We start from the raw sequence: 24,202 nt of genomic DNA on the forward strand, positions 1-24,202 counted from the left end.
TTCGCTTAAATTAAGAACAGGGAATAGCTTTTAAAAGCTTAAAATCAATGAGGTGGTTCGGAAATATGAGAAGAAGGCCCCTATATAATATAGTTATACCATTATCGCGTAACTCTACAAAGTAATGTATTTTTACTGTCAGAAAAATACCAGTGTCCCGTCTGGCATTTTATACGCTTGTTAGAACGACTGTTCTCCCGAAGGCCAACTGTAATGTTTCGTCTATCATCACTTCAGTGCAAAATGTGGATATTTTCTTCTTTATGCCAGTCCAGTTAACCACTTTTAGCGCTTAGATTTAATGACCTTACAATTGACTATATGGGTGATTTAAGTCAGTCTCGTGTTAGCCGATGCGAAATCCTTACTTTTCTCTGGAACCATTGACATCACTGCAACTTGCAGCTGACAAAATCAGCCACCATGTCTAACAAAGACTGATACGCTGTGGTTAACCCTTATTCTGCTAAATTTCTACAATGAACTTGTCTATCTTTCAATTTGGACAGCACCATTCACTGTTTAAAGGGTTGCTTACTGCTGACTGAATGGCGGACAGTGTAGATCTTGATCAGACTGCACGTACGCAGTGGTGTCCAGCATGATAAGGATTAAAGGGAAGTAGCTTCTAGTGTTATCTCAGACGTAATGTCAAGCGTTATATACATACGCGAGGCTGTTTGAATGCGATCAAAAGTGAGTAGAATCAATTTATGTTCATCTTGGTATTTATTCTCTTTAGTTCTATATATTTTTTTATATTTGAATCTTATTCAGGCCGTTTTCAAGGTGTAGAACAAGTCTTACGTTTTTGGTTATCCTGATACGTACACTGTCTACTATGACTTCTTTTTGCACACTGTACTTACAGATGTGTCTCAGACTTAGGACAAAACTACATGCATACTGAAGAATTGGGCAAAAATCGATTCTATTATCTTTCCTTGATAATTGAGATCAACGCTATACCTTGTTGTCTCCCTTCGACCGTCTAGCTAAATATCGATCACTATCGGATATTTTTTAGATCGTTATGGTTCGGCTATCTCTGCTTATCGTATCACGGGAGGTGCCGATCATATAAAAAACAAGGATTATAGATTAGAGATCTCCTGTAAAAACGTAGTGGGAAGGGTGATTTATTTTTCACCAATTTTAAGTAAAACAACAACAGCAAATATAGTCATCAACTTGGTTTAATTCTGTTTTTCAATAATGTAAAATACGGTACGGAAAAAAGAAGATACTACGTTATTTATTCTTTTATTTTGCATAGTCAAAGAGCTATAAAAAAGTGTTTTATACTTAAGTGTATTAAAATGCATTGCTTGTTTTTGTGGGTAAAATTAATGAAACTTTTCTTTATTTTCTGCACACAATAAAAATAATACAATAGAAATCACAGTGTAAGTTTATTGTGATAAGCCCGTTACATTAAGGAAAGAAGTCAATGTGAGTAAGAGATCATACACGTCCTCTATGTATTTATGAATACCAAAAATTCGTAAAGTTTTATTCTAATTCATGATGTTTAAATTTCTGTCACTTAAACAAAATATTTCTTGTCGGAGGTATCATCTTCCCACTGGAACATCACCGCTGTTTATAAGTGTAATATCTTTGCTGCCGCGATTCGGTCCGTGGTAAACCACATCAGATGGCGACTGTGGGAGGGCCGTTGTAAATTCCCATATAACATGTGTGACACCAGGCTAGAAAAAAGAACAATACTGATGGCTTCATTATCTAAAGACAAGCAACAACGCTGAGTTCCGATTTTGTCGGGGCCGAGGGGCGTGTCCCACACCCCCTCCCCCGCACACAGTTGACTGAAAAGTGACCTATACTCATCATTAGCTGCACCGAACCTTTTTAGCAAAGGAATATTGTTTCCTCAAAATTAAAAATATCCAGGGGAAGACCCCCTCAGTCCGCGAACATGAGCGAAGGACCCCTCCCGTACCTACCGGGCTATGCCGGTGACGCCTTCGTTCTTAACCGGTGTCCCCAAATGCGCATCAAATATTTTTAGATCCGGGACTGTGCAGTGTAATGCTATGTAGTTTTCATGTTACTTTATAACTTTTTTACGATATCAGACATAAGGAGAAACCAAACTGGTATATGATTATTAAGGTAGCGGGGTACACTTCGAATTTTGGCCCCGAATATTTGTAATAATTAGAACTTCGTGATTTTGAATGTCTGTAAATTAAGGTGAGAGATAATGATTGTTAATTCTTTAGAAAATTTAAACAACTGATACATGTAAAATTCTGATGTCAGTTGTAATACTAACTGCTGTTAGCTTTGTTTGAATCGATGAGCTTGGCGCGGGGAATTCAAATCACGGAAGGGTTCTGTACTTGTTGATAGATACTGAAGAACATTTTCGCTATTTTGTGAGAAAAAAAAAACGAGCTGGATGGGCCCCCATTCCGTTTATATCCTGACGTTCAGTAAGAACTATTGGATTGAGAAATGCAATAAAATTGGGCATTGTTCCTGCAGCGAGATCATTGCAGGCTGTTCAAAAAGTGCAAAATTGATGATTTTGGCATGCTATTTTTAATGGATGATGTAAAAACTTTCTTTATTCTTGTATGAGAGTCCTAATTCTGCTCATTAGGGAAATTCAGTATTGCGACTCGCTACATGTAAGACTGTCTGTGCCAAAAATTTTCGAATCTAAGTGTACCCTGCTACCTAATCCGAACATAAAAATAACTACACGAATCCTTGGTGTAAATGCTGTTTGTTTCGCGAATGTTATGTTAAGACGGAGTTTTCCAGCTACATTAAAAACGGTGAAAACACCCTTCCAGTATGCAAGAAATTAAAACTAATCATGCAAGAACAGCTAGTTGTTGGAGCTCGTGCAGATATTGAAGCTCTGTACCCTATTTGTAACATAGTACTGTCCGTCACAGTATGCAGACATGCGTTATCGCGTAACAATACAACCATGTTACCAGTTATAGAATTGTCATCTCATTAACAATTGACCAATCACTTTCTGCATGTAAGAGTATTTTCTAACTCGAACCACTTTTGATTCTTTTTCCAAAATTCGATCCTAAATTCCTAATAAATGTAAAGAAACAGAAATACGCACCTTAATGGGAATATCTTCACTGTCGTTTGTGTCCAGAGCTCGGGAAAACTTCAGTACTGTGTCAGTCCCAGTCTGCATTGAATCAAGCAACACCCAATCTTGAGATTTGTCCAAAGTTGGACGGACGTGTCCTGTTGTGTACGTATCCTTTAACAAGAAAATATTTTATGAAGGTAGGGAACAAGGGATAAGCGTACACTAAGGTCAAATCTATTAGACTTCAAAAAAAAAACCCCCAAAAACCAGATATATCAGTATAAATTTTATTAAAACTTAAAAATGTTAATGATCTTAAAATTTATTGAATTCAATTTCACTTGGATCATACAGATAAAGGTACATGTACTTATTTTCTACATCGTTTCACAGGCGAGGACCAATATTCGGACGCTCCTTAATTATTTACATGCAGTCACTAAAATATTCTATGAATGTCTTTTAGATGTTATGTTTTTATAACATTGCCTTGATCTACAATGTTGTATTTGACTCGGACCTATTCCCATGAGGCGCAGCCTGGCAAAATAAGAGCCGAAAGCGTAATTCTAAATCAAGGAGCTGTTTTAATGACCTCTTTATTACACACATGTACCTATTTTTAGTATCATATCAGTCAAAATTGTGGCATTTTTAGTTCAACAAGGCTGAAAACTTATTTGAAAAGACAAACGTTTAAACGCATGACACGTCAAGACAACGTCATCTGACGGCTGTACGTCATTTCAGACATCGTGTTCGGCGTCACAACTAAATCAAGTTGTTCTACCGTTGAAAATTTTTATCGTATCTGATGTTAGTTGAATACAGGACTTTGCTTTCGTTAGTGAAATATATACTGTATTTGAAACAGAAAATTATAAGTATATAATAAAAAGCTGTATAGCATGCACTTACCAAAAGCTTGCCTTGGTTATTAGAAACGAACCCAACAGCGGCGTCCGCAGGGAACATTGAGCCATTCTTTGATATTCCCAATCCCACAGTTCCATGAGTTTGCACGTGTGTCTCGAACGTTATATGCGTGGCATTGTATTTCCAGTACAACATATACTTGCTCGCCAGCGCCACAGAATAAGGATAATTTTCCGTGGGTGCGAGCTCAATGTAATATATCTGACTGATAATCAGAAGGCTTGCAGCGAGTAGATAATGCATTGTTAATTAGACACTAGACGCAAATGGTACCGGTCTGCAAGAAAAAACTCTTTTTATATCATGTCGGAGGTACTGAATTTTGACCAGATTATGCATTGATTAATACATCTATCAGATAACAAGAGTTCCATAGTAACAAACGAACAGACAGGTTATAAGATAGGTCATAATGTAACATATCTGTAACACTTTTGGGACTAATTTTCTTCCGATTCGACATACAGAAAGAAAGGTAACTAAAATGAGCCGCGCCATTAGAAAACCAACATACAGTGGCTTTGCGACCAGCATGGATCCAGACCAGCCTGCGCATCCGCGCAGTCTGGTCAGGACCCATGTTGTTCGCTTTCAAAGCCTGTTGCAATTAGAAAAACCGTTAGCGAACAGCATGGATCCTGACCAGAGTGCGCGGATGCGCAGGCTTGTTTGGATCCTTGCTGTTCGCAAAGCCACTATGTTTGTTTTCTCATGGCGCGGCTCAAATAATGGTTTGGAAAATACGGAAGAAAAGCAATGCATTTTGGTATTGAATTGTTAATTCTTGCCGTTGATACGGAAGTCATAAAGATTTGAACCTAAGAGGCAAGCGTCGTTCTTAACACATCTTGTTATATCTTAATATTACTTAGTGTATAATTACGTGACACAGACATGTATCATTGCACTGGTGGCAGTGATGACTTAGAAGCAGACAATGCTTAAAATTGCCCTTTTGATGCAAAATGCGATAAAATATCCGGAATTGGTACTCAACAATTCATTCGAGTTCACCATCCTCTCTTCCGGTGCCTCCGTGACTGGCCACGTAGTTAACCATCCTCTCTTCCGGTGCCTCCGTGACTGGCCATGTGGTTAAGGCCGCTGCGAATTCGAGACCTCGCTTAGGGTGTGCCGGCTATTTTATGTGAGGAAGCCATCCAGTAGATCAACGGAAGACCGGTGGTTCTACCCAGGTATCCGTCCCTGCTTGAAATAAAACTCGGAAGAGCACTTGTGGTGTTCGTCCTCCATAAAAAGCTGTTGGGTTGGGTTTAGGACGACAAAGGACAACGGGAGATGCGACTGCTTGGAAGATGGAGTCTGTACATTGTTATATATATCACAGCAGATTATTAGATATGGCACACTTGTCATGAAAAACACGTTCAAAGGCGCTTTACATACGAAGGCGCGTCAAATTCACCCACTATCAGTACAGACAAAGAGTGATCTGATTAGTGGGACAGAGCAAAGGAAAACCCTCAGAACATAGTGAGAGAAATCATTTAAATAATAAAAAATCCGGCCAACTTACCCTAGCCCTTTGCAAATAGACAGTCTGATTCTATCACATGCCTGGTGTATAGATTCGATACACGTGACAAAGTATTTCCTGGGAAGAACGAATACTGGCCTCTTATTTAGGTCGGAGGGTCTCAATCAAAAGTATCTCAGAAATTTCCAGTGCCTGGATCAGGATTCGAACCCGAGAGCTCTTGATTGACAGCCGTGTGCGTTACCACTAGACCACCAAGCCACCTCTGTGCGTATTAGAAAAGTGTATATCGTGCTAGCGGTGGGAGCGGGCTGATGGTTTATGTGCAAGTGGTGTTGCTCATGTCGTTACATCTTATTTGATAGACTCAATCAGACACAGAATCTGCTTGTCTTTCTTGGTTGCGTTTTATACTTCCAAAGAATCTTCTTACAGAAGGTACTATTGTACTGTTGTACTATTAAACATCATGATGTGTCGGTCAATAAAAATGTAAATACAAAATATAAACCAGGACGGTGGCTATTTGAATACTTAAGGTTTAGGAGTATATCACCAAAACACAGAAATATTTTATAAACGAACAACATCGTTACCAATATTTTACCTGACCATTACATGTTCTGCCGTACTGTCCCGTACTGAAAATATTCTGAAAAAGTTGTCCCCCTTTGAAAATGAATGCCATTTGTAAAGAAATAAAAATAAACAATCGTTGAAAACTGTGTTCCACCTAGTTATGTGAAATTTCAACACTCGCACGCTATTACAAATGCATCCAAACAAACATGTGTAACAGTTCCTTGAAAATGGTGAGTTTTTAAAAGCGCTTGACTGTCTGGAAGTGGGGCCTGTTTAAATAGTTCATTTTTCGGAATTCAATGCTTATATCAGTATAATGACACTTGTTTTGTAGAGTAATATAAGTAATATACACTCTATCATTACAAAAACAACAAAACAAGTGTCAGTATACTAATATAAACATTGAATTCCGAAAAAAGGACTGCCTAAATGGGACCCACTCCCGGGCAGTCAAACGCCTTCAAAAACTCACCATTTTCAAAGAATTGTTACATATGTTAGTTTTGATTCATTTGCAATTGCATGCGAGTGTTGAAATTTCACATAATTAAGTGGAATAAAGTTTTCAGCAATTGTTTATTTTTATTTCTTTACAAATGGCATTCATTTTCAAAGGGGGACAACTTTTTCAGAATATTTTCAGTACGGGACAGTACGGCAGAACATGTAATGGTTAAGTAAAATATTGGTAACGATGTTATTCGTTTATAAAATATTTCTGTCTTTTGGTGATATACTCCTAAACCTTAAATGGAACTCGAACGGTGCAGAGTCGTTATCAATTATGTAATTTAGTCAACATTTCTAGTGCAGTTTTTGGGACACGAGGGTCGTATTTCAGTACAAAATCTAATAGAAAAGATAACCTAAACGCACTTGATTCAACTGAATAACTGCATACCTTTTTTCTGCTGATGTTCAAATGGGTCAGTCCTTATAATCACTAGCGGATTCAGGTGATCGAGGAGCGCACTCGGCGCGCGACCCACTAATGTCTAACAAGCATACGCTTTTTTTCTTTGCAATTAAAAGCTAAAGGCATAAACAAATCATAAATGTTTATAATTAAACCCACGGGATGCTATATTCCTATCTATATTGAAAAATTTCTGCTCGCTGCGCTGACACATTCATATAGGTATAAAGGCGAAAGCTTAACACTTGATTTTCTTGCATGCTTCCCTTCCAAGTAAACTATCATAACTATACCAGAGTGGCGATATTCGTTTTGAAAAACATACATTGTGTCTACTTTACAACCTCATTTAGGCAATAACAGGCAACTTCACCTTAACTGATCATTATACAGGAGGATGGATATTCCTACGTAAATGAAAGCTAAAAGCATGACATTTTCAGCTGTCTTCGCTCGCACGTCTTCATTTAGTAAAGAGGATTGTCTGGGACAGACCGTCTAAAATGAGTCAGGTCACTGCGCACACATTTCAATATAGCACAAGTCACGGATACTAAAAACAGAATTTCTTCTTGCACATAGCAATGATAAATACATCGCTAATATTTCAATGAACACTGAATTTTGACCCTACGACCACAGAAAAACTACGGAATTCTGTTGGGACCATCGTTGTTTCGCCCTTTAGTTTGGTAGGGCGGCACAATGCGGTAATACGATGTGAAGACGCGAAGTAACAATGCTATTGCGCGATAATACGTAGCAAAAATAAAAAACAACAACAAACATGATATGAAGACGCGATATCAATATCGCACTATCGTATTATGCGGCAAGTCTTTTCTGTAACGGCATTCAAAGGTTTACAAATTTATAACCAACCATTTTGAAAGTTTGTAAAATCAATGTTATACCGCCCGTAATGCGTCATTGTATCTTCTGCTTTATGATGACATGTATATTTAAGATAGTTCCGTTCATATTCGAACTGGAATTTTCATATCGTGCCGGACTATATGAAAATCCACATAGTTAAGGAGTGAAATACATTTCCAATAAAGACTACTGTAAAGCATATTCAGGTCTAAGAAAGTGGTATATTTACAGATAGGCTGTAAAAATCTATACCTTTACTTATTTCTAAATTGTACGAGTTTAGAGATTTGAAAAATGGTACTAGTAACTCCCTTGCTTAAAAGGGAAATTGGCCTCTTCTCTCATACCCTTGTGGCGATGGATTCCATCAGGAATGGAGTGTCGAGAGTGATTAATATAAGTTGTAGAAATTGCTTCACAATCGACCTAAAATAAATTATGTATAAATAGAGAATATTCCATGAGTGACTTTTCTTAGTGAATTTATTAAACGAGTTGAATAAAATAATAAAATGCGAGGCTCTGCCGAACATTTTATAAATTTTATCCAACGAGTTTAATAACTTCAATGTGGAAAGTCACGAATGTAGTATTCTTTTGATCACATGTAAGCTTTTCCCGCTGAAACATAAAAAATTCTACTTTCTTTAACTATTTTAAACAAGTTAATTTGACCGACGTCTCCGATAACTTAAACGACGAGTATAATGTGTATTATCAAATTTGAGCCGCGCCATGAGAAAACCAACATAGTGGCTTCCGCGCAGTCTGGTCAGGATCCATGCTGTTCGCTAGACAGTTTCTCTAATTGCAATAGGCTTTGAAAGCGAACAGCATGGATCCTGACCAGACTGCGCGGATGCTATGTTGGTTTTCTCATGGCGCGGCTCATTTATGAAATGGCTTTATTGTCCGCGACGTCAAACCACAGGTGGCAGTAACGTACCTAGGATACAGTATGGGTCCATGAGCCATATGCTCTTAAATTTACTACAATTATAATGTTTTCTTAGGGAAAAAATGACAAAAAGCCATTTTGAAAAAAAATTTGCTCCTGTGACACTGAGCCATGAGAAAGGTGACCAAGAACAGTTTGACATGTGCATTGCTTCCAGGTCCGTATTTTTTTTTCAAAACAATATTTCCTTATCAATGGTTGGCCGCCTTTTCGGCAAAAGATTAATCTTTCAGAAAACCCTTACTTCAAAACCCAGTTCCAAACCGTTTACGCATCACGAGCGAGCAACGGCATATGAAACGATAGTGATTTCTCCACCCGAATAAATCCCACACATTTTTCGCATCGAAGTCTCCCCCCTAAAACACATCAAGCTCACAGTGCGAGTTTAAAATAACGTTATAACCGTTCATAACAGACTAAACACAAACTAACAAGACCGAAAACTAGGTTCAATCCTACTTTGTTACTTACAAATTCGCTATTTAACATTTTCGCTTTCGGAAATTACCTTCGCCTGCCATGCTTACCGTTGACAAGACGGTGGTTGTAAAGAACGTTTTCATTGGCGGAGACAGTTTACGTATTTCAAACGTAGCGATAAAATCCAAGGAGTACCCGAATATAAACAAGCAGCGATGGCTCACGAGGATTATTTACCAAATTCAAATAAATAACAACTGGTAAGTAATTAAGTAGAATTGAACCTTATTTTAAGTCTTGTTAGTTTACATTTAGCATATTCTGACTGCTTGCAGTGCTATTTTTAACTGACATGGTGTACTTGATTTGTTTTACGGGGGAGACTTCGGTGCGAAAAATGTGTGGGATTTATTCGGGTGGAGAAATCACTATCGTTTCGTATGCCGTTGCTCGCTCGTGATGCATAAACGGTTTGGAACTGGGTTTTGAAGTAAGGTTTTTCTGAAAGATTAATCTTTTGCCGAAAAGGCGGCCAACCATTGATAAGGAAATATTGTTTTGAAAAAAAAATACGGACCTGGAAGCAATGCACATGTCAAACTGTTCTTGGTCACCTTTCTCATGGCTCATTGTCACAGGAGCAAATTTTTTTTTCAAAATGGCTTTTTGTCATTTTTTTCCTAAGAAAACATTATAATTGTAGTAAATTTAAGTGCATATGGCTCATGGACCCATACTGTATCCTAGGTACGTTACTGCCACCTGTGGTATTAATTATACTAGAAGTACATGTATGCATAAATAAAGATCATTCATGAGTTTCTGCCTTGTTTTGCTGACTGCTTTTGTTTTGCACATACAGTTACAATCAGTCAACAGAAACAATTTTAAATATAAACTTATGGAGTGCTTTGCTTCTGTAAAATTGTCAACTATTTCATTACAATAAATAAATACCATTTTCTCATATGCAAGAACAATTATTTTGCTATTACTGATTGAATCCAATGTCAAATCTGCTCATGCACATCTTTATAATGCATTCCTCTTGGACACATACAACACAGAGTTCCGATAGTCCATTTCACCAAAATCAAGGCCTATAATTTAGCTCTTTTAGGTGGAATCTTGGGTTGAATTTTCAGATGCAATTTTTCTTCATCTAATTCTGGTTCTACTGAACAATGTGAGTAATACATTGTAAAGTATAAATTGGGGAAATATTGAGGATCAAGACTTTCACATTCTGTCAAATGCTAAAAGACCAGGCTAATCTATTGCTTGTTTCACGCTATAGTTATCATTTTACAAGCATAATTAGTTGGATCACGCAGGATCTTTCTCAAAATCAAGCTACTGTGAAATCATTAATATTCGTGGGGGACTAATCTTCGTGGATTTCGTGGTTGAGTCAATCCACGAAATTTAATCCCAACGAACAAGTAAAATTCATATTCATTTTATGTTCAAAAGTTGAAATCCACGAATTCATATCCCCACGAAATTGCCGTTTTGACCAAAACCACGAAATTTCATGCCCACGAAATTAAATGATTTTACAGTATACTATTGTTTGGAGTGCTTGAAAACTCAGATCAAAACCTCCCGTCTGGAAGAGCTGTCAGATGACGTAGAATGTGTATATCTGTATGGAGATCCCACAGAATGAATGAAGGATAGTATATATATGTACAACACTGGGTTAAAGCGCAGCACTATTTACCGTCGCGTGACTTAGTTTATAGTTCGATTTCGAGATCAGCGATGTTTTTGTACTTATAATATTGGAATGGCCTGTGTAAGGCAGGGTAAAATATACTGATTTCCCTTACCGGCAGACGAGTCCATAAATCGAACAATCAAACTATAAACATATTTATTCGCCAATAATTTCAAGATACAATACAATACAATAAATTGACGAGTGGAGATTTAACATGGAGCAAATTGCTTATTGAAAGGTTCGTTTCACTATACAAAGTCATGACATAATGAAATAATGCAACAATGAGCGATTGGCTGCAATATAAACATTAAGAAAATAATATTTGGCAAAAGTTATCAGTATTGTAAACGTGAAATCAATAGGGTTTTTTTATCGGACAGGTTGAAGCGATTGATTAAGAGTTGTTAGCTTGCTTACCAAAACGTTTTGACTTTTCTATAAATGTTTGAACAGCTGAGAAGATGTTGCCATTTAGGTTGTCGTCTAACAGAGGGTTTCCAAATAGTACGACCTGAAGGGAAATTGGGCATATCTGTGACATTCCATTAATTAATGAGTGTCGAATTGCAATAACCTTAGGATGGCCAGCACATATTTATGCAACCTCGCCAGGTATATGTATGTTTTTGACAACACAGAAAATGACGTCACTTGACCTTCAGCTATTTCCGGAAGTAAATAAAATGAAAGTAGAAATGCTAAACTTGAAAACGAAAGCCGCATTTTGATTCGTACATAGTCAGGGGTCACGCGCAGGGGTCACCCCGTCTAAATGTATGCGCGTGGACTTCTTTTTTTTTTTTTTTTTTTTTTTTTTTTTTTTTTTTTTTGCTATTGGGGAACCAATTTTCAGCACTTTATCACGAACTGAAATTACCTGGGCTTTAGTACAGCATGTCAGCTTTTAATCTGTTAAAAAGTATTTGAGCTCTGGATAAACACAAATCCCACAGGGGTCCGTAACGGACCAAGGGTACATTGATAATTTCGGAACTTCATCAAATCGCTCAAATTGTCATTTTTGATGTTGTCTGAGAGTGTCAGTATATGCCTCAGATGTAAGATATAACCGTATTTGAGTGCTGCAAACCTAGACATTTCAGAAATATTTTCAAAATAAGTTTCGTGTAATAAATGTTCTTTCTACGGAAGCGTGAAAGGGCCATCAGACGCTAATACGTTTTAGTACGTTAAGGCTGCGGAAAGGATATACCGTGCATTCTAGGAGGTAAAGTTTTGTTGTCTCCCTTTGGCCAAAGGAATAATGAGGAGTATCAACGAGGTTTTTACTGAAAAGATCAGCAAGGCCATACCAAATTGATTAATAGTTCTTCGGAAAATGTTCAAAAAAAAATGGGAGCGAGCGAGCGAAATTTTTTTTTTCCCTCAATTTTGATTTTTTCAGAGGCGGGTAGCTTTAACATGGAGCGAGCGGGTATTTCTTTTTTTTTTTTTTTTTTTTTTTTTTGCAGTTATGATTATACATGAAGTTAACATTTCTTTAAGAATAACACAGAACTTAAACATTTACAGTGTGACTAAGACAGTAGATAGCTTTTCTGTATGTTTTAAAGACTACATGAATGGTTTTGCAAATAAATTCTTGCTAAAACTCACTGAATCACTTTGTTTTTATTTTGTATTTATAATTACTGAGGGATGAGTGTCTTATTTTTAATTTTGATTTTTCTACATTAATCTGAAGGCGTGCCCATTTAACGGCAGAGGATGAGGAATATTTAAGACAAAACGGGCACCCAAGTGGAATAACATATCTTCTGAAACCCAGTTAGATGGCTTCGACACATGAGCAACTTTGTGCCCCTAGTGAAACTCCAAACGGTAGAGGTGAGGGGAAAGTAATAAATCACTTGACCAATGAGACCAAACTGAGTTGGGCACACAAATGCTTTGACATTGCTCGAATCCATTGGAATACTTTCTTAACAGATAAGGTTACAATGTAGCTTAAGTTTTTGTGGTAGAGGTTCATTTCAGTAAAAAATGATAACAGACGGACAAAAAATGATCCCAGTATGGCCACTCTTCAAAAGTGTTATTTGTTGTGCTTTGACTGACCAAGAAATTTTGAGTTGGGAAGGTCTGTTTTTTCAGATTCTTTCTTTCAATCAATTCACAGCAAATTAATATACAAACAGGGAAAATTGGGGTTACAATACGAAAGAAATTATTTTTTATATCTACACAACTTATTTGAAAAGCTAAACATTTTTTAAAAATGAATATATACATTTTGATAGAATATCTGACTGCCGTACTAAAGAAGTTACGTTCAAAACGATTTGGGCCCGAGACAATTAATGTGATGGATCAGTCAGGATCTGTGAACAAATTTTTTTTTCAAGAAAGCACTGGCTTTGGCTCTAGATTTAAAATATTTAACTAAACAACTGATAACAAATGGTTTGAAAACTTTATCTGAACAATATTTCTATGTTAAATCCAAAGATTTTCAATTTGAATCCCCGTGGCCGTGCACGTCTTACAAGTCGGGCTTTGTTCTTTTCACTGTATAAATTGAACAGTCGTAGAACGTGCCTACTTCATTACCTACCGGCACATCGAATGCCATGTGTGGCACTAGCACAGTCACTCCAGATTTAAAACAAATTATGAACAACACCATAATTCCTGACTTTTTTAGTTTGTGCCATCAGCTACATGTATTACGAACGCATGGATTCCGATCAATATCACTTTGACGCATTAAAACAGCGATAAAACCTGTTTACCGTTATCATTCCGGACCGCGTAATCAGAAAAAAAAATTTCGGCGATTTTTATGTACGTGCGGGCGGGTGATTTTTTTTTCTTTTTCTCGGGAATGAAATCATTGATGCGGTAGTTCCGACGAACGACAAATCAATTTGGTATGGCCTAAGAGAGCTATAGTTTTATGGAGTCGGGCATTATATACACATGTATTTGTAACTGGCGTTTTCCTGCAAGTAGTAATTAGGAATTTTAGTAGAAGATGAGATCTGTCTTTTGAAAGCATTAAGGTTAGGAGAGTCTCGCTTATGTCCTCTGGGAGTTGGTTGAAAAATCGCGCAGCAGATGGGATTGTAGAATCATGATAAAGAGATGTCCTTGTCCTTTTGGATTAGAAAGTTGTTTGCATTTCGAAGACTGTAGGATTCATCAGAAACAAGTGGGGGACGAAGGTCAAGAAGGTAAGATGGAATGATGCCGTTTGAAAGTTTGTAGAAAGAAATGTTTGTTCTGTAATTTTTTCTACGACTTTCAAGACTTTCCCAGCCTACTTCGGACATGAGTTTTGTAACAGATACCAATTTAGTTGTACCGGGAACTATACGAGCGGCTTCGTATTGAACTTCCTTAAGAGCTTGACATTCTGAACGAGACCACACCATTGTCAAAGATTATATCTCCATACTCCAGAACTGGTATACTGAATGAAAGGTATAATACTTCAACGGATTCACGATCGAGAGTAAATTTAAGCTTCCTCATGATGTTGATACGTTAATATGCTTTTCATAAGATATATTCGATATGTGATTTCCAGCTAGCGGAGATCTGATTGAAAAAAAAAAGAAGAAGATGCAAAGGTGTAGTGACATCGGTGATTTTTGTAGTATTCATAGAGAGTCGGGATGTGCGGGTGGGCGTGTTTTACAAGAGAATTTTAGGGACTCGGTTTTGTTAGGATTAAATTCGACCAGCCAACGAGAGGTCCAAGATGAGATTGTATACAGGTCAGTATTTAGGGTTTGAGCAGCGGAATCTGGGTCATCCACAACAATATAAAGACTGAAGTCGTCTTGCAAATAGACGGATTATCGCCCCTATATCAGTAATTATGTTTTAATGTATATAAGAAATAACAGGGGACCTAGGATTGATCCTTGAGAGACACCTGCTTGAATTTTTTTTGTTCCAACATGTTTGGGCAACAGGAATTAAAACTTTCTGTTTCCTTCCATTGAGATAAGAAGAGTACCAATTGAGAAGTTTGCCAGATATACCCAGAAGTTTCAGCTTGAAAGGAGGCCCCTGTGCAATACCCTGTTTAACGCTTTGCTTAAGTTGCAAAACACGGTCTTGACCTCTTTGCCTGAGTCTACAGCTTTGAGTAAAAATAAATACAGAAAAGTCAATTTATTGACAATGGAATCCCCGGGTACAAATCCTGATTGGAGAGAAGTGGGAACATTGTGGTCTTTAAGATGGTTAAACGTGTGTTTGAAGACAACCCTTTCAAAAACTTAACCAATAGCACACAGGGCGGTAGTTGTTCACAATAGAACGAACACCAGATTTAAAGATTGGAGTTACAAAAGCTTCTTTCCAGGAGTCAGGAAATATAAATGTTGATTTAGAAGGATTGAAAAGATCTGAAAAGATCTATATTGTGACAGAGCTTTACCTGTAGACCGTGAGTTAAGGACATCCTTTACTTCAGTAGGAGTGATTCAGAGTTGTGGAGTGCGATTCTATAATTGGAAGATGTGGTGCTTCTGATTCGTAAAGAAGTGTTTGGTCTCGGAAAAGGTTAGTTAATACCTTTGCTTTGGAATTGCCATCTTCTATAGTATTATTTCCATCTTGTAGAGGAGGCAGGTATGAAGAAGTGGGTGGTGTAATAAATGATTTTACGATAGTCCACCATGACTTTAACAGAGTTGTTAGTAGAAGATAATAGTTTGTATGCTAGGGTGGAAGAGTGAAATAATTTTGCTTTTCTTATTTCATTGACAACAATATTATGAATGAACTTGGTGAGGTTAGCTTTTCTGTATGCTCTGCGTCTTATCAATTTGCGGATGTGTGTACTGGGCCAAGCGGGTCGCTAGGTCTGACAGTAATGTCTCTATTTGGAATACAATGTTTGCATGCATTTAGAATGACTGACGTTATATTATGAACATAGATGTTAATGTTGGTATGTTTAATAGCATTCCAATCTACATATATACTAGTTATCTTTTGGCGCAAAAATTGGTTGTTACCTTTGTCGAAAAGCTAAATGTGTCTTTTGAATAACTATTGTTTCGTCTTTTTAAAGTTAAGGAGGTCAAAAATTGGACAGTGATACCGTTGGTTTTATTCCAAACAAGGGTCTGAAACTCCAGCCATGGTCACTAGGCTCAGATCTGAAGTAAGTATAAGGTCAAACGTTGAAGAAGAGCGTTCAGTGAAATATGTTGCGTCAGAAATTAAATTGTTGACAAAATGTGACTTTTTTGCGACGAGAGGTTGATTGAAACATGTCCAGATTGAAATCTGTCTTAAGAATATCGACCTTTTTTCTAATACTTTGTACATTATAATGAATGAAAGAGGCGTGTTTGATAGGTCTATGCTCTGTATGGAGTAGGAAGAGGGATCGGAGGAAGATGATGATAATCTTGAATGGTCTTGAACTGGACCTGGATTTGGGTGAACATCTCCAGAAATTACGACTATGAGTACGTAGTAACTTAAGAATAGAACTGACAATGAAAGGAAGACAACAACACAGTTAATAGTGAGCCTGATGTTGTCCAAGTGCCTTTGTGAGCAGGGATACAGAATTTTACACAGGGTTTTCGACCCTGATTCCGACACGGATTCCAATCCTTTTACCGGATGATGATGATGATGGGATATCTTCTCCGTATAGATGGTTTAAAGTTCCGTTCATGGTTGTTTTTCATGAACATCCCTACAGAAAAAGACGACGTAGTTGACTTAACCATGTTACAAGAGTTAGGAGAAAAAGGAAGCTAGTAAATCTAAATTGGTAATTTAGACGAAGGCACCCCGTCACAGCGGATTTAGTTCTATTACATAGCCCGGAGAAGTATAATATACGTTTATTTTTATAGCCCTCATAGCCTCATGTTACACCACGCAGTCGTGATAGTTAAGGGGTGCCGACGAGCAACAAAATGAGGGACACGTCACAAGTCGCTTTAGAAAACAAAAAAGAAATTGAACATAAATATGTACAAAAAAAGCCATATTCATCACACTAACCTGGAAAAAAAAACAGGTCCGTAGAGCGTTATGTGGTGTTAGGACAACGTTATGTCATTAATGCAAAACATTTAGGCGTGACTTATATGTCTACACACAAAAATTTAGTCTGTCTATACTTGCGTTTACTTTTTGGGCTGTGACTAAAACATATCTGGTGCGCCTGTTATATATTACAGACTCCGGTATATATCGGATCCAAGCAATTTGAACTAAAATACCTTAAATGTATATATTTTGTAACCATGGTGATACTAACCCTAATGTTTAGTCAGTATATTATGCATATTATACACTAAATGCGTGCGGGCATGCAAAATATTGCGTAATTATGCCGTGCGCTCCAATGGATAATCATTCCGGGCATGCGCAGAACGGCTGCACCAGATCTGTAATGAGAAACATCGTTTTCAATTTGGGTTTGTGGTGACAGTCTGTGATCATAAAAATTTTACCCTTTTCCTTACAATTTCAAGAAAATCTACATGTTTTTTAAGCCCTTTTACTATGTTGATATTGTTACAAATGCTTTATTACCGAGACCTGTGCTCAGCTGGCAATACCAAAAGAAGGGGTGAGGTCTGTAGGCTTTGAGTAGTTGTGGTTAAATTTGGGTGAATAGTGTAGCCCTATCTACGGCGGAAGTGGGGGACGTTTTGGAATCTCTCTGATATCAACGTCATTTGTAAACAAGGAGAAATGATACAGTTACAGACAATTTATGTTTTTCTGCACCTAATCGTATTGTCATTAGGATACACTGACGTATACAATATAGATGATAGAGAAGGTTTTGGGAGACCCTTCGATGGAATTGGAGGAATTAGCGGAGGAGGGGTAAATTACAAAACGGTGTCACAGTACAAATACGTCTCGACTTATTTACCCGCATGGGATAATACTGTAAACTCGATTATTTTTGAGAATACTGTTTTTTCAGAGTAATATGAAATAAGGTGCTACCTAAAAGGCAGAGCTCCCTAAAAAATCATTAGTGCCTGAAGTGGTGCTATAGCAAAAAAAAAAAGAGAAAAAACAAAAAATTTCTTTAAAAAGTCTGGTGCTGATAGGGGTCAAACTCCTGACCTCTTGAGTGTAAGGTGGACACGCTACCTATCTATCTATTTATACTGCAGCACTCCTCTTTACGAGTATTATGTGCAGCTCTGCTGCGCGCCTGTACAAGAAAATTAAAAGTAGAATGGATAGGAGGATAAAAGTAATACACGATGTGTATTGCAAGCTCGAATACAGTTGATAAAGTAAGTAAGTAAGTTTTATTTGGCACAAGTGTACATGACATGGCAATATAGCGATAAAACAAATGACAAATCAATGCATAATAAATATTACATAGTGACAAACCAACAAATCATTAGACAGTTATATCATATTACTCAGCAAAGCCATGTAATGCCCACCAATACCAGGGATAACACAAAAAAGATGAAATGATTCTTCTTATTTCCATTGTGGTCCCTGTTATTGGCGGCATGACACAGAAAGTCATGTTTAACTGTTATATTTTGAGTAATAAAGCAAGATACATAATCTTAAATACTGAATAATTTATGAAAGCTAATTGAGATCACATATATGTATCACACTCACAGTAAAGGATTTATCACATAATATTTCACGAGGAATGATCAGTGAAGGATAAAATGATCACAAAGTTGTCAGCCAAAATAGAAAACTCACTGCTTCGGACGAAAATAAAGATATTTATACTTAAATTAAAAATGTAAGTATAGCTACATTTAAATTTATGAAATCAGTACAGCAGCAAAAAATAAAAAATATAAATGACTGAGATAAGAATTATATTTCTAAGACTTGTCTGTTTAAATCAATTAAAAGATTTTAATATACTACAACTGAAAGACTATTAAAATCAATTAGGCATTAAAAAGGATTTGATGGCATGCTTAAATGGATGGGAAGATTCAATATCCCTAAGATGTTGAGGGAGACCATTCCACAAAACAATCCCATTGTAAGCAAAAGACTTTCTACCAAAGTTACCCATCCTCTCTGGCAAAGAAAACCGACCAGTATCAACAAAGGAATAATTAGAATCAAAAGAATTTGTTGATGGAAGTGCAGACACTCTAGATCTGGTAAAATGGTCATGGGCTGGAAAATGGGATGTAAAATGCTCCTTAAGATATTCCGGTGCAGTGCCTGACTTTATTCTATGGACATGACAGAGAGTTATCTGATCTACTGTCTTTGAGACAGGCAGCCAATTTAGACACTTGAATTGCTCTGACCCAACATGAGACCTACTTTCCAGTTAGTGTTAAAACAAGAAGGATTTACAGATAAAAGCAGTTTAAAAACAGGTCTATCATGTTAAGCATTGTGTGCAAGTTTGGTCACACCCTGCTTAAACTGGTTCAGGGTGGGGGCTTGCACAAGTTGTACTGGAAGGGAATTCCAAAGCACTATGGTGGCTGGAAAGAAAGAGTACTTACAGTAATTACAGGGAGTGAGGATCTGAGTATAGGAGTGGGGATGTCTTATTAGACGGGATGGGGGGCTGACATAGGGAGGGAGTGGTACAGCAACCAAACCATTCACTATTTTGTAGAACATAAGGAGGTGTGAGTCAGATCTCCTATCTTCAAGGGTACGCCATCTCAGCTGACATAGCATGTTTGTGACTGCTGTAAGGGGAGTAGTCATGATTAACCCATCATGATGCCCTCCGCTGAATCATTTCGATCTGGTGGATGTTTTGTTGGGTATAAGGGTTCCAAACACAGCTAGCATATTCCAGCTGTGGCCTGACTAGGGCTTTTTAAGCTACTTCTCGAACTTTTGGGTTTTTGCATGGGATATTTAGCTTGATGAAGTTAAGTGTTCGGGTAGCTTTGGACGTGACTAAATTGATGTGTTTATTCCAATTAAGATCTGAGGATATAGTGACCCCAAGGTACTTTGCATCAGGAACTGTTTCCTTTGCACCAAAATGATTCTGTGATGTCATACCCACAATTATATGTATATATAAAACAGTTCACTTACGGCAGCGTGCTGGAAATCGTTTCACAGAGAGATTTATGTGTTACAGCTTTTATTCTACGTAGAAAATTTTGCTAATTTCTTATCGTCAAACACCCGTTTACATTTTTATTCACTGTCCATAGCAGTAAGCGAGACGTTTGTATAATCTGTAAACAGCAAGCGTCTGTCGACTTGTTAATTACCAACCTCCGTGCAGGAATATTGTCAACTGTTCCGATAAGGGGAAGTAACACTGTGTTGGAGTTTGGTTAATTACTCTGCGCATAGTCTACTGTAAGAAACTGAACAGTACCGATTCCAATAAATACCACAAATCAGTGCCACAAATATCATGCTTTCTTTTTCACACGTCTAACTGTAATTTGACGCTGGTAGCTCTGCTATTAATTCAGACTTTACTAGCGAAAATAGCAGGGAGTAAATTCTCTTTATTATGATTGTTTGAATAATAGGATTTTCAATTTGGAAGACAATACGTTATTAATGTTATTAACGTTAATAAATTAATTTTCTTTTTGGTATAAGATGTCAATTTTTAGCTTAAATATTGAAGAATCGTTATGAGTATTTCACTTACCTATTTGTCTGCATCCCAATTTAGTAAACTTTTATTTGTAAGCTTGTATCTATGTATCTGCTATATTTAACTGGAATGGATAGGAACTTCACACACATTTTCACAGTGATAAACTGACATGCAGAGCACAGGTTCCATAATGATTAATTATTTTTATAAAGTTATGGCCCTTTTTTAGCAATATTTACTTGTAAGCCATTTTTATTATTTTTTTCAAGCAATTATTACTTAATTAAGTTTTTGTTTGTCAAAACTTTGGTATTTCGGTAACAGCTTGTATGGATGGATTGAATTCTAACACCTATTGTGATGATGTGAAATGCATATAATGGACAGATTCCATAATTCTGTTTTACACTTTTCTAAAGTTATGATCCATTTATATTTAAAAATTTTCATGGTGTTATTTGTAATCTCATTAAAATTCATGAGAGGGGATTCATTATTATGTCTCCCACCACACAGTGGTGTGGGAGACATATTGATTTACTCCAGTCTGTCTGTCTGTGTGTCTGTGTGTGTGTCTGTCACAAAGCTTGTCCGCACTCTAAGTCGAACATTTCTTATCCCATTTTCACCAAACTTGAACAAAATGTGTTTGACCATAAGACCTCGGCCAAGTTCGATAACTAGCCAAATCGGTCCAGGCGTCTTGGAGTTATGGCCCTTGAATTACCAAAAATCGGTCTTTTTACTCTTGTCCGCACTCTAATTCAAATATTTCTCATCCAATCTTCACCAAACTTGAACAAAATGTGTTTGACCATGAGACCTCAGCCAAGTTCGATAACTAGCCAAATCGGTCCAGGCATTTTGGAGTTACGGCCCTTGAATTATCGAAAAATTGGCCTTTTTACTCATGTCTGCACTCTTAATCAAACATTTCTCATCCGATCTTCACCAAACTTGAACAAAATGTGTTTGACCATGAGACCTCGGCCAAGTTCGATAACTAGCCAAATCGGTCCAGGCATTTTGGAGTTACGGCCCTTGAATTATCGAAAAATCGGCCTTTTTACTCTTGTCCGCACTCTAAGTCGAACATTTCTCATCCGATCTTCACCAAACTTGAACAAAATGTGTTTGACCATGAGACCTCAGCCAAGTTCGATAACTAGCCAAATCGGTCCATGCATTTTAGAGTTACGGCCCTTGAATTATCGAAAAATTGGCCTTTTTACTCATGTCCGCACTCTTAATCAAACATTTCTCATCCGATCTTCACCAAACTTGAACAAAATGTGTTTGACCATGAGACCTCGGCCAAGTTCGATAACTAGCCAAATCGGTCCAGGCATTTTGGAGTTACGGCCCTTGAATTATCGAAAAATCGGCCTTTTTACTCTTGTCCGCACTCTAAGTCGAACATTTCTCATCCGATCTTCACCAAACTTGAACAAAATGTGTTTGACCATGAGACCTCAGCCAAGTTCGATAACTAGCCAAATCGGTCCATGCATTTTAGAGTTACGGCCCTTGAATTATCGAAAAATTGGCCTTTTTACTCATGTCCGCACTCTTAATCAAACATTTCTCATCCGATCTTCACCAAACTTGAACAAAATGTGTTTGACCATGAGTCCTCGGCCAAGTTCGATAACTAGCCAAATCGGTCCAGGCATTTTGGAGTTACGGCCCTTGAATTATCGAAAAATCGGCCTTTTTACTCTTGTCCGCACTCTAAGTCGAACATTTCTCATCCAATCTTCACCAAACTTGAACAAAATGTGTTTGACCATGAGACCTCGGCCAAGTTCGATAACTAGCCAAATTGGTCCAGGCATTTTAGAATTACGGCCCTTGAATTTCCGAAAAAATTGGCCTTTTTACTCATGTCCGCTCTCTAAGTCGAACATTTCTCATCCGATCTTCACCAAACTTGAACAAAATGTGTTTGGCCATAAGACCTTACCCAAGTTCGATAACTAGCCAAATCCGCCCAGGCACTTTCGATTTATGGCCCTTGAATTACTGATTGGATCCACTCATCCGGACCATCTAATTGGATCCACTCATCTAAAACATCTAGAGAAACTAATATTTTTCATAGGGGCAGTTGTGGGAGACATGCGCTTTTCTCAAAAGCATCTCTAGTTTGAATATCTTTTTGTGACAAATCTATTGAATAGTCGAGCATTGCTGTCCTCCAACAACTCTTGTTTCATGTTCTTGTTTGCGGGATTTATTCGACAATAACAGGGCTTTTTCAGCGTGTCCCACGGGGCCGAAATACGGCCCCATTCCCAATGGCAAATATGCATATTTTTTCCCAATAGCTGTTCAAAAATTCCCAATCAAAGCAAAAAAAAAAAAAAAAAAAAAAAATTTTTTTTTTTTTTTTTTTTTTTTTTAGATCTAGGTATTTTGTTGCAAATTATAGTGGTGCAACCATAGTATTGTAGATTTTATTGAATTTGAATATAAAGCAGTTTCCTTTTATGAATATTAGCAGTAGAAATCACAGGAATATACATAAGGAAAAAAAAAAGACTGATTTTCATGGAAATACTTTCCTAATTTGGATGTTTAACCGATACATATATTTCCCAATATGACAATATTCGCGAGTCGAAAATTCCCAAAAAGCACAGGGGCCTTTTTCCCAAAATGGCCAGAAAAAGCCCTGAATAAATTACAGTTTTCTGGCAAATTTACTTATTTTGTAAATATTTTAAGTTTTGCACATCAAGACAAACTAAAGGTAGGATCCATCCAAAATCAGTCCCAGATCCCTAAAATATGAGAACTGCCTCACCCACAGCTTTTATTATACATAGTAATGGTAATAGTGTCATAGATATATAGAATGTTTTTCTTCATACTTTCTTCAAATTCATAATATACAATTTAGGTATTTCCCATTGTATAAGTGTGTGTGTTTGTGTATGGGTGGTGGAGGGGGTGTATATAATCTTGACAAATAGACAGCTTATGGTCAGAATACATGATTCTATATTTACATGGTTATAGGTACTGTCAGTATTCCTGTTTTAAGTTCTCCTTGTGTGTATTCAAAAAGGGAGAAATCTGTCTCACAAATTGTTTTTTCTTTTTGCTGCAACATATTGTAAATATAATAACATGAATTGTGTAACTATTCATCAGCAACATGTGTTATTGTGCAAAGTTTACATATGAATAATTTCTTATTTCGAATTCAGGACATATTTATACAGGCAATATTGATAATCAATCTTTCTTTCAGGCAACCTCCAAGCTGTTGATAAACTATCCAGAACCACAGCGGAGTGAAATACTTGACTACTTGTTTAAGGTACATTAATTTTTCAAATCATAAGTAACTATAAGGAAGCTTTCAAGAAATAAAAATGAGCCGTGCCATGGGAAAACCAACATAGTGGGTGTGCGACCAGCATGGATCCAGACCAGCCTGCGCATCCGCGCAGTCTGGTCAGGATCCATGCTGTTCGCTAACAGTTTCTCCAATTCCAATAGGCTTTAAAAGCGAACAGCATGGAGCCTGACCAGACTGCGCGGATGCGCAGGCTGGTCTGGATCCATGCTGGTCGCACACCCACTATGTTGGTTTTCCCATGGCACGGCTCAAATCAGTAATTAAACA

General features: G+C 37.2%; 2 protein-coding genes across 6 annotated transcripts in view; one reads left to right on the forward strand and one right to left on the reverse strand.

Annotated features, from left to right (window-relative positions):
* Positions 1-1,178: 1,178 nt before the first annotated feature.
* LOC123547846 (DBH-like monooxygenase protein 1 homolog) lies at positions 1,179-4,313 on the reverse strand. The gene is made up of 3 exons (XM_045335092.2): positions 4,010-4,313; positions 3,116-3,262; positions 1,179-1,712 (listed from the first exon to the last, which is right to left on the reverse strand). The coding sequence occupies exons 1-3, from the start codon at positions 4,268-4,270 to the stop codon at positions 1,575-1,577; spliced, it is 546 nt and encodes a 181-aa protein (XP_045191027.2). The 5' UTR covers positions 4,271-4,313; the 3' UTR covers positions 1,179-1,574.
* A 13,345-nt stretch (positions 4,314-17,658) lies between these two features.
* The window catches only part of LOC123546785 (galactocerebrosidase-like), a 33,741-nt gene continuing 27,197 nt past the window's right edge, over positions 17,659-24,202 (forward strand). For all 5 annotated transcript variants that reach the window (XM_045333339.2, XM_053551091.1, XM_045333341.2 and 2 more), the window contains exons 1-2: positions 17,659-17,849; positions 23,825-23,893. In XM_045333339.2, the coding sequence (XP_045189274.2) occupies positions 17,712-17,849; positions 23,825-23,893 (207 nt within the window). In that variant the 5' untranslated portion in view covers positions 17,659-17,711. The remainder of the gene's footprint in view (positions 17,850-23,824; positions 23,894-24,202) is intronic.

This window comes from Mercenaria mercenaria, chromosome 9 (assembly GCF_021730395.1).
Source record: "Mercenaria mercenaria strain notata chromosome 9, MADL_Memer_1, whole genome shotgun sequence".
In the NCBI taxonomy this organism is placed as follows: Eukaryota; Metazoa; Mollusca; class Bivalvia; order Venerida; family Veneridae; genus Mercenaria; species Mercenaria mercenaria.